Source organism: Triticum dicoccoides, chromosome 7A (assembly GCF_002162155.2).
Source record: "Triticum dicoccoides isolate Atlit2015 ecotype Zavitan chromosome 7A, WEW_v2.0, whole genome shotgun sequence".
NCBI classification, from domain to species: domain Eukaryota; kingdom Viridiplantae; phylum Streptophyta; class Magnoliopsida; order Poales; family Poaceae; genus Triticum; species Triticum dicoccoides.
The window spans coordinates 21,582,138-21,593,152 of record NC_041392.1 but is presented as its reverse complement, the minus strand read 5'-3'; the positions used below and the strand labels follow the sequence as shown (position 1 = coordinate 21,593,152).

The following is an 11,015-nucleotide window of genomic DNA, read 5'->3' as shown; positions in this document are numbered from 1 at the left end:
TTAGAATAATGAAAACATTTCCCTTTTTTTAGATAAAGAGACATGTATGTGGGTTTTAATCGGCTCAGCAGTGCAGCCCAGTTTGCGCATGTTAGTTTCATTTAGAATTTTGTAAAAAAGTTTGTAAATTATAATCACAGTAATAAAAATATTCACATATTTGTTTTAAACGTATCCTATAAATAAAATGGTATTTCGGATTATAAAAATGGCTGTACAATTTAGAATTATATAAATATTTTCTATACTACAATTCATAAATATTATTTTAACTACATAAACATTTTAATAGTTACATGTACATTTTTAAGATTCATATTGTTTAAGAAATTTTCAACAATGTAAAATGTTCATAAATATGCAAAATTTAAAATTTTAGTTTATAAAAAATATTCACTCCAGACTATAGTTTAATTATAAAAAATATGAATATATGACACGATGAAAGTTATACACATGTTTCTCGCAAAAATAGAAAGTTATACACATGTGAACATTAATAAAAATGTTTCTACTTATAACTTTTTTTTTCAATTAAGCATAATCCAAGCATGCATAATATTTTGGAATTTACTCAAAAAATTAAGTTTTTTATAATTATTTTTTCATATACTAAGCAATTTAGAAAATTTATTTACTAAAAGCTTTAACTATAAATCACATGTAAATAGCTGACTATTTTTTAAATTACATGAACATTTTAGTTATTTAATTTATATGTATTTATAGAAAATTTGAAGCACAAATATTTGAAATGTATTTTTATTATTGTGATTATAGTTAACAAACTTTTTTTTACAAATTTCTAAATCAAACTAACATGCGCAAACTGGACTGCACTGCGGCAGGCCATTAAAACCCACTAACGTGTTTCTTTCTCTAACAAAATAGGAAATGTTTTCATTATTCTAAAAAAAGGATCTGTTTTCATTAACAGGCACGAGAAAACGTATGGGCGAGTAGTTCCAGTTTGCTAGGGCGAGGTTGTCTGTGCATGCTAAGCGAACTATGGTGCCACGTCAGCATAAAAACGTCTAGTAATAGGATTAGCACCGTATTTGCACGCTCGTGCCAAGTTTTAAAACCAGTTCGGTGTATTTTTGAACTTCAGGCACTAAAGTGAACATCGGTGGCAAGTTTAAGCACCACCTGTGATATTACCTCTTCTGATTATATATATATATATATATATATATATATATATATATATATATATATATATATATATATATATGTATACATACATACATACATACATACATACATACATACATTTATATATTGTATCAAAAGTTTGGATAGTTTCCGCAAGAAAGTAGCTTTATTTGCCGCATGAGTACATAATATTGTTGGTGGCGACAAACCCAACAAGGATGGAGCGGTCGATTTATAACAACCCAAAACATGGAAGTTTTAAAAACATCTAATTTTTGGAATTTTAATGACGGAGCTTCCAAATATTTGACTGTCAAAAATTTCGAAAAAAAATATGGTTCCAAAATTTATTACTTCCAAAACCTTAAACATTCATAAAATTTAGATATATTTCAAGGGGATGTGGAAGAGGCCGGATAAGAAAAGGCTGAACAAGAATAACTGACATGTGCGGGCCCTAACAATAGAAATACGCGTATTTTACTATATTATTCGCACCCGCGGGCCCTACCAATAGAAATGCGTGCATTTTATTATGTGCAGGCTCTACATATGCCTATTCATCACTCATGATCCTCTTTTTATCTGTTCATTGTGAGAGTTTGCCTCGACATCAGTTTAGTACTTGGTACTTCAGCCCCATCTTATCCTCTGTTGCGTCGATGGAGATGCTGGAGCCTTCACATGCTTCTCCATTGACCATCATGTCTGAGAGAATTGCCGTCACATGCTTTTGCACCCACCTTTTTATAGGCCTTGCACCGTACACCTACAAGCGTTGAAGCGTATGCATGGTTACCGAAACATACAAGTAGTTTTTTGGCCTTTACAAAAATGGCTATGGAAAATAACTTTGATATGAAATCTTATTTGTGTGGCGATTTGTGCAAAGAACATATACTTACTGGATCATGTGCTTCTGACCAAATGACATCCAGAGCGGCATCAGTTGTAACTAGAGAGACACCCTTGTTAGCTACCATGGCGGTGACATTCTTCATCTGGATTTTCACAACCTCCCTTAGTTCGTCATGTGAAAGTGGCTCAAATGTCACAATCTCACTCAGTCTATTCATTAGTTCAGGCTTGAAGCATTTCTCAATCTGCATGAATTATATATGTTAATTATTGGCTGCACACTATGGATTTTGCAAGGGACGATTAATTTTAGATTCACGAACCTCTTTCGTTAGAAGATCTCTTCCAGCTCTCATGGTGCTCTCTCCGGTGATTCTTGATGTTAGGTGGTTTGCTCCCAAATTCGTAGTCATAATGATGATAGTATTCTTGAAGTTGACAAGCCGTCCTTTTCCATCGGTCAACATACCATCATCAAGGATTTGAATAAAAAGTTTAAATACTGAGGGTTCTGCTTTATGCACTTGGTCAAATAGGACAACACTGTATGGACAGCTCTTCACTTTCTCGGTGAGTTGTCCATCTTCTTCATAGCTTTAGAAAGTCAAATGAATTAGTGAGACATGGGTATTGAGTGTCATAAGAAATAAAGCATGTGCATAAAGTGTAAGAAATAAACCTTCGAGGTCCACCGATTAGACGTGACACAGATCCACTCTCAGCATATTCAGACATATCAAAGCGAATCAACGCCTTTTGAGTGTCAAATATCTTCACAGCGAGAGCTTTAGCAAGTTCTGTTTTACCAACACCAAGGAATCCCAAAAAAAGGAATGCGTTTATAAGTTGTTCAGATTGACCAAAGCCGACCCTTGAACGCAACACTGCTTTTGCAACCGAATTGACCGCTTCATCCTGCCCAACAACTCGCTCATGCAATTTTTTCGCTAAGTCGATCAACTTCTCCTTCTCCCCTTGATGAAGTGTGGCGAGGGAAATTTTAGTCCACCGGCTCACAACCTTCAAATAACATTACAATATGAAGGCACATCATCACTAATAGTAATGAAAATTATTCACATAGTTGTACATGGTTAGGACTTACCTGTGCGACATGGCCTGGGCCCACAATCATATCCTCTGATGTATTTATTATGGTGTTATTTTGTTTATTTTTCGCATTCTTTTGTTTGTCGACATGCATCTTTCTTGTAGCGCATGCCTCGTCGATAAGATCAATTGCTTTATCAGGAAACTGACGACCTGTCAATGATTAACTCCATCAATTGCCTTGACAAATAAACATTAGTTGACAACACATAGTCATATATTACAGTAAACCATTAAATTGGTTAATTACCTGTAATATAGCGGGCAGCAAGCTGTGCAGCGGCAACAAGAGCATCGTCCTGGATTTTCACGCTGTTAGACTATGTATAGCTTCTGTACCTATGTACGTATATGGTACATATTGTAACACAACCATTATATATAATGAGATAAGCCACCCCTAGAGGGTTATGCTGGTTCCCCAAAACTTATTGTCTTACATGGTATCACGCTAGGTTACGATCGCTTCCGCTTCTAAACCCTAATACCCGCACCGCAGCCGCAGCCGCCGCCGCCTTCACCGCCGCCGCCGCGCCACCGATCGCGCCGCCGCCATGTCGAGCGCCGCCACCACTGGTTCCACTGCTGCGGGCTTCCTTCCGGCCTCTCTTGCGGCTCTGCTCAACCTCCCGCTCGATGCCGTCTCTGTTCCGGCTCCGATAGGGACAAGGAGCATCGGCTCCGTCTTCTCCACGCCGCCGGCGCCCTCGCTTGGGCGTGACCTCGTGGTCCACACCGCGGCGCCGCCGTTCGCTGCGGACTCCGCAGGCGTCGTCCCGCCGCTCCTGCCGCAAGCGGATCACACTGCCCCGCTGGCGGGGTTGGCGGCGTCCGCCCCGGCCGCGGGCCTTGCGGCGTCCGCACCGGCCGCGAGCTTTGCGGCGCCCGCCCTGGCTGCGGTCCCGCCTCCTCCCGCATCGGCTTCGGTGCCTCCGGCTGCCTCCATGGTGTTTGCACCCCAGGCAGCCTCCTGGATGGGATTGTCTTCGCCGCCGCCGTTTCACTTCGGTCATCTCATCACCATCAAGCTCTCCGCCGACAACTACATCTTCTGGCGTGCGCAGGTTCTCCCGCTCTTGGGGAGTCACTACCTGCTAGGCTACGTCGACGGATCGCTTCCCTGCCCACCCGCGCTGGTAGACAGCGTGCACGGTCCGGTCTACAATCCGGCCCATCGCGTCTGGACGGGGCAGGACCAGGCGAACCTCTCCTCCATCCAGGGGTCGCTCTCGCCGGAAGTTGCCGGCCTTGTTGTCTTCGCGAAGACGTCTCATGAGGCCTGGACCATCCTTGAGCGCACCTTTGCAGCGCAGTCCCAGGCTCGTGTCTCTGCACTCCGTCGTCAGCTTGGAGAGTGTCAGAAGCTTGACTCCACTGCCACTGAGTTCTACAACAAGGTCAAGGGCCTCGCCGACACATTGGCCTCCATTGGACAGCCCCTCACCGACTCCGAGTTCAACTCGTTTATTGTCAATGGTCTTGATGAGGAGTATGATGCCTTAGTCAAGATCATCAACGAGCGGGGCAACTCGACACCCATGCTGGCACACGAGGTTTTCTCTCGGCTCCTTCTCACTGAGCAACGGGTCGAGACTCGCCGCACCAGGGGCACTGGCTCCCTCTCGGCCAACGCCGCCACCAAGGGTGGCCGCTCTTCTTCATCACCCCGGTCTCCCTTGGGGCTGCCACCGTCGCCCGCCTCGGCCCCCCCACCTACTGCGACCTTACCGGGGGCTGGCGGTCCACGTGTGTGTCAGCTTTGTGGCCGCGATGGGCACTGGGCCTCCAAGTGTCATAAGCGCTTCCAGCGAAGCTTCCTTGGTCTTGGCAATGACGGCAAAGATACACGCAACAATGCCCGTCAGGTCGCCATGGCTGATCCTCCCGCGCAGCAGAAGCAACAGGGACACACTCAGTCCTACTCCATCGATCCACACTGGTACATGGACTCTGGGGCGACAAAGCATCTAACCAGCGAGATGGGGAAGCTTCACACTCGTGAACCCTATCATGGCTCCGACAAGATCCACACCGCCAATGGAGCAGGTATGCACATCTCTCATATTGGTCAAGCATCTCTTCTCACTAGACATGCCAATAGGAGTCTCCAGCTTCGCAATGTTCTTCGAGTTCCATCTGTGACCCGTAATCTTCTTTCAGTTCCTAAACTCACATGTGATAATAATGTGCTTTGTGAATTTCACCCTTTTGATCTTTTTATTAAGGATCGGGGCACGAGGGACATTCTTCTTAGTGGGCGATTGTGCCAGGGCCTCTACCGTCTGGAGCATCCTGGTGTCGCTCGTGTTTTCAGTGGAGTTCGGGTCTCTCCGTCACAGTGGCATGCTCGTCTTGGTCACCCGGCCACACCTATTGTCCGTCATATTTTGCGTCGTCATGAGCTTCCTAGTTTGTCTAGTCATAAAGATGTAGCAGTGTGTGATGCTTGTCAGCAGGGGAAGAGTCATCAACTTCCTTTTTCGGAGTCCAGTCGTGAGGTGAAACATCCTTTAGAACTTGTGTTTTCAGATGTATGGGGTCCTGCTCAGACTTCTGTCAGTGGTCATAATTACTATATCAGTTTCGTTGATGCTTATAGTCGCTTTACCTGGCTTTACCTTATTAAACGCAAATCTGATGTGTTTGATATTTTTGTTCAGTTTCAAAAACATGTTGAACGTCTTCTCAAGCACAAAATTGTTCATGTCCAGTCAGACTGGGGGGCGAGTATCGCAACCTCAACTCTTTCTTTCAGTCGCTTGGGATAGCTCATCGTTTAGCATGTCCACATACACATCAGCAGAATGGTTCAGTCGAACGTAAGCATCGTCATATTGTTGAAGCTGGTCTTACTCTTTTGGCCCATGCATCTGTTCCGTTTCGGTTTTGGAGTGATGCTTTCACCACTGCATGCTTTCTCATCAACCGTACTCCTACTCGTGTTTTAAACATGAAGACTCCCATTGAGGTTCTCCTTAATGAACAACCTGATTATACCTTTCTCAAGGTATTTGGGTGTGCTTGCTGGCCGCATCTTCGTCCATATAACAAGCGCAAGCTTGAGTTTCGTTCTAAGAAGTGTGTTTTTCTTGGCTATAGCTCTCTTCATAAAGGTTACAAATGTCTTCATGTTCCCACTAATCGTGTCTATATATCTCGGGACGTCGTGTTTGATGAGCATGTTTTTCCCTTTGCCAACCTTCCTGTGTCCACTGTGGAACCACCATCCCTGCATTCATCCTCTGTTGCTTCTGACCAATTTGATGGTGTTGCATACTCTCCTTTGCTGTTACCTAACCATGGTGCAGGAACCGGACGTGGAGCTCGTTTGGAGCTGTTGGAGGATTCACCATCATCATCGTCGTCTTCTGGTGGGCACGTCGATCGCCCTATGTTGCATGGCATCGATTCGCGTGCCCATGCATGGTCACCCGACGAGCCCGTCGCGCCGAGCATCTCCACTGCTCGGTCCGTTTCGCCAGCGGCCGCCGAGTCGCCCGCGGCTCGGCCCGTCACGCCGTCTTCGCCTGCGGCTCGGCCCGTCACGCCGTCTTCGCCCGCGGCTCGGGTCCTCACGTCGCCTTCATCAGCGGATCGGCCCGCGACACCGGCCGCGCCACGGCCCACTATGCCGAGCTCGCCATCGGCCCGGTCTGTGATGCCGGAGTCGCCAGCTGCTTCGTCTGCTCTGCCGGTTTCGCCGGTGGGTCGGCCTTCTTCGCCAACCGAGTCCGAGGCTACCGTGACTGGCTCCTCGTCACCGGCTGACTCGTCAACGTGGCCGTCCTCCAGCCCGTTGCAGGCTGCTCCGTCGACCTCGGTGGTTCCTGTGTCCCGACCACATACACGCAGTCGCAGTGGCATTTTCAAACCTAAGGAACGTAAGGATGGTACGGTTGCTTGGTTGGCTGCTTGTTTGGCTGCTGCTGTTGCGGATCCATCTTCTGAGCCTCGCTCATATCAGGCTGCCCTGCGCATTCCACATTGGCGAGAGGCTATGGAGCAGGAGTTTCATGCTCTTCTTCGTAACAAGACATGGACTCTCGTTCCTCCACCACCACGGGTAAATGTTATTGACTCAAAATGGGTATTCAAAGTGAAGAAGCATTCGGATGGATCTATTGAGCGTTACAAAGCGCGACTTGTTGCTCGCGGTTTTCGGCAGCGTCATGGTCTTGACTATGAGGACACCTTCAGTCCTGTCGTCAAGCCTACCACTATTCGGCTTCTTCTCTCCATTACTGTTTCTCGTGGTTGGTCACTTCGTCAACTTGATGTGCAGAATGCTTTTCTACATGGATTTTTGGAGGAAGAGGTTTATATGAAACAGCCGCCTGGTTTCTCTGATCCTGATCGTCCTGACTATATCTGTCGTCTTTCCAAAGCACTATATGGTTTGAAGCAAGCTCCTCGTGCCTGGCATGCCCGCCTTGCCTCTGCCCTTCGTGCTCATGGGTTTGTGCCGTCTACTGCTGACACTTCGTTATTTCTTCTACAGAAGCCAGAAGTCACTATGTATCTTTTGGTATATGTCGATGATATTATCCTTGTTAGCTCTTCTCAGTATGCTGCTGATGCTCTTGTCTGCTCTCTTGGTGCTGATTTTGCGGTCAAAGATCTTGGGAAGCTTCACTACTTTCTTGGAGTTGAGGTCACTTCTCGTGCTACTGGTCTTGTCCTTACGCAGAAGAAGTACTCCTTGGAGTTGTTACAGAGAGCTGGCATGCTGAAGTGCAAACCGACCACCACACCCATGTCGTCTACCGACAAGATAACAGCTGTTGATGGTGAGCTTTTGTCTCCTGCGGATGCCACAGAGTACAGGAGCATTGTTGGTGGACTTCAGTACTTGACGATCACGAGACCAGATATCTCTTATGCTGTTAACAGGGTTTGTCAGTATCTTCAGGCTCCCAGAGATACTCATTGGGCTGCTGTTAAACGCATTCTTCGTTATGTTCAGTTCATCCTGACATTTGGTATGCATATTCGGCCGACTTCCTCTCGGGTCCTTTCGGCCTTCTCTGATGCAGATTGGGCTGGTAGCCCAGATGACAAGCGATCCACGGGGGGTTATGCAGTATTCTTTGGCTCTAATTTGATCGCCTGGAGTGCTCGGAAACAGGCTACTGTGTCACGTAGCAGTACTGAAGCTGAATACAAGGCTGTGGCTAATGCTACTGCAGAGATTATTTGGGTGCAGTCTTTGCTTCAGGAGTTGGGTTTGTCTCAACCACAGCCTCCTATTCTTTGGTGTGATAACATCGGTGCTACATACCTTTCTGCAAATCCAGTATTTCATGCCCGAATGAAACACATTGAAGTTGACTATCACTTTGTACGGGAACGTGTATCACAGAAGCAACTCCAGATCAAGTTTATCTCATCTAAGGATCAATTTGCAGACATCTTCACTAAGCCTTTACCGCTGCCACAGTTTGAGGCTTTTAGGCGCAATCTTACCCTTCTCAGTTCTTTAGAAAGTGGCTAAGATTGAGGGAGGGTGTTAGACTATGTATAGCTTCTGTACCTATGTACGTATATGGTACATATTGTAACACAACCATTATATATAATGAGATAAGCCACCCCTAGAGGGTTGTGCTGGTTCCCCAAAACTTATTGTCTTACACACGCCATGATGCTCTTGATATCGTTGCTTCAGCCCCTGCAGGATGGCAATGGTGGCTTGTAGGCTTGGCTCTTCGACGACAACCTTCTGAAACCGCCGCTCGAGTGCGGCATCCTTCTGGATGTGCTTATACTCTTCGTTAGTGGTAGCGCCCACACAACGGACCCGACCACGAGCCAACGCCGGCTTGAGCATATTGGCAGCGTCAACGGTGGGGTGTCGTTCGCCGGCGCCGGCGCCAACAATCATATGCATCTCATCGATGAACAGGATGACCTTGCCGTCCGATTCCTCCGCCTGCTTGATGGCGTCCTTGAGGCGTTGCTCGAACATGCCACGCCAGTTCGTCCCGGCGACCATGGCACCCATGTCGACCTCCACGATCCGTGCGCCGGCAAGTGTGTCGGGGACGTTCCCAGCGGCGATGCGCTGCGCGAGGCCTTCTACGATGGCGGTCTTGCCGACCCCCGCAGGGCCGACGAGCGCGGCGCAGTTCTTGGTCCGCCGGATGAGGATGCAGATGACGCGGTCGATCTTGTCGTCGCGGCCGATGACAGGATCGGCCGCAGCAGCGTCCAAGGTCCTGAGGGCGCCGTGTGAGGTCTCGCCGCCGTTCATGGTGGTCAGGCTGCAGCCTGCGCCCGAGTGGAGTGGGTTGGGCGTGTGGAGGGGGTAGGTGCCGGGGGCGCGTCTGTCTTTGTCTTGGGTTAAGTAGTTGAGCAAATTCCAAGTCACCCAGGCGAGAACAGTAGTGGCGACGCCTGATACTCCGATGAAGAGCATGCCTTCCATGGAAAACCACGACATGGTTTCTTGTGAGTTGAAGAAGAATTTGTCGAAACAGAAGGTGAAGAAGAAGAAGGCCTCGTAAAAATTTTGTTCAGTAATCGGTAGTGGATCGACGTGCCGCAGCAAAAGTTTGTGTATAAATTGCGCCCGTACACAGAAGGAATCCGTACGTGTAGAACGTGACAACGTGTAGTTCCGACTTCCGAGTCCCGGTAGGCAACGTGACGCTAACCGATACAGAGGAGACTTTGGCTTGGCTACGGCCCAGTATTTTTTTTTCGAACACAGTCCAGACGTAAGCGCTCATGTATACGTGTATACATTTACCTTTATGAACGCACACACATATACTCTATTTTATATGTACCTTTGAGAGACTGAGCTGGCAAATCATCTTTAGATTTATGAACTCATCGTAGGTGCATAGTCGTCAATGGGAACATCTCTTCTCACTGAAAGCGCATCGCTGAAAACCCTGATAAACTGAGGATATCACTATTCCTTTAACCATTCAATCACAAGTTAGTTCATATAACCGAATGTTGTACCGTTGGGTCAAGTTGAACCCAACGAAATTTCAAAGCTACGTACATCTAGGCACGTATTTATTCGGCATGAACCCAGTAAAAAGATTAGGCTGAACCCATCAACTAATGTGACGTGCAGAATTGCATCCGTGCACATAGGCAGGGGTGAACTGTGACTTCTTTCGTACTGTCTTACCATCATACGATGTATACACGGCGACTGCACGCCTCTACTCATTAGCTTCCACGACTCACCTCTTGCGTCTCGTCTCTCCTGTTCGCCCATCGCTCGGTCGCCGGATGCGAGCGGCGAGGCATCAATTACTGTGCAATTTACCATAAAAGGTTTTCATTTCGCTTTATATATAATAAAAGGTTTTCATTCCGCTTTATATATAAAGCAATGATTGACATACATGATGGAATCCATCCTACATCACGCAGACACTCATGGCAGATATAAGGGAGCTGTCGAACAACAAGGCTACTTCAAACACCCCAAAGCAAACAACAAGTAAGCAAAAGAGTATAGCAAAGGATCTAAACAGCTCTCCGCAGCAGGGGCGGAGCCCATTGGGCTGACCCGTATGCACAGGAATACGGGTGAAAAAATTCCGTAGCAGTGCCTATTAGTTAAAAAGGCCGAGTGCATCAGGGTGGCCCAAGAGCTGTGCATCAGGGTCAGCCCGTTCCAGCCACTCCGACGCCTCCGGACTGGCCCAACGCAGCAGTACAGGCACGCACGACGGTTCGCTTGCGCATCCACCATCTCCTCACGTAGTTTTTGTCTATGAAAAAAAAAGAGAATCTCTTCACGTAGTCACGTACGCAAACCTAATCGATCCATCTTTTTTTTCACTAGAAAAAAACTAATCGGTCCATCGATCGATTTGTGCATTACGCGTACGAACCCAGCCTACCATACTCCATACGCCCCCTGCGCG

At 47.0% G+C, this 11,015-nt stretch overlaps 1 protein-coding gene across 1 annotated transcript; it reads right to left on the bottom strand.

Moving 5' to 3' along the window:
- Positions 1-1,768: 1,768 nt before the first annotated feature.
- Positions 1,769-9,562, bottom strand: LOC119332902 (chaperone protein ClpB1-like). The gene is made up of 7 exons (XM_037605997.1): positions 8,757-9,562; positions 3,374-3,435; positions 3,119-3,276; positions 2,693-3,033; positions 2,337-2,607; positions 2,061-2,258; positions 1,769-1,924 (listed from the first exon to the last, which is right to left on the bottom strand). Exons 1-7 carry the CDS (start codon positions 9,560-9,562, stop codon positions 1,769-1,771), a joined length of 1,992 nt encoding a protein of 663 aa, XP_037461894.1.
- Between the last annotated feature and the right edge of the window lie 1,453 nt (positions 9,563-11,015).

Coding starts and splice junctions, on each gene's coding strand:
- LOC119332902 (XM_037605997.1), bottom strand. CDS start 9,562: ATGTCGTGGTTTTCCATGGAAGGCATGCTCTTCATCGGAGTATCAGGC. Junction 3,436..8,756: donor TATCAAGAGCATCATGGCGT/GTGTAAGACAAT, acceptor ATAGTCTAACAG/CGTGAAAATCCAGGACGATG. Junction 2,608..2,692: donor CTAATCGGTGGACCTCGAAG/GTTTATTTCTTA, acceptor GACTTTCTAAAG/CTATGAAGAAGATGGACAAC.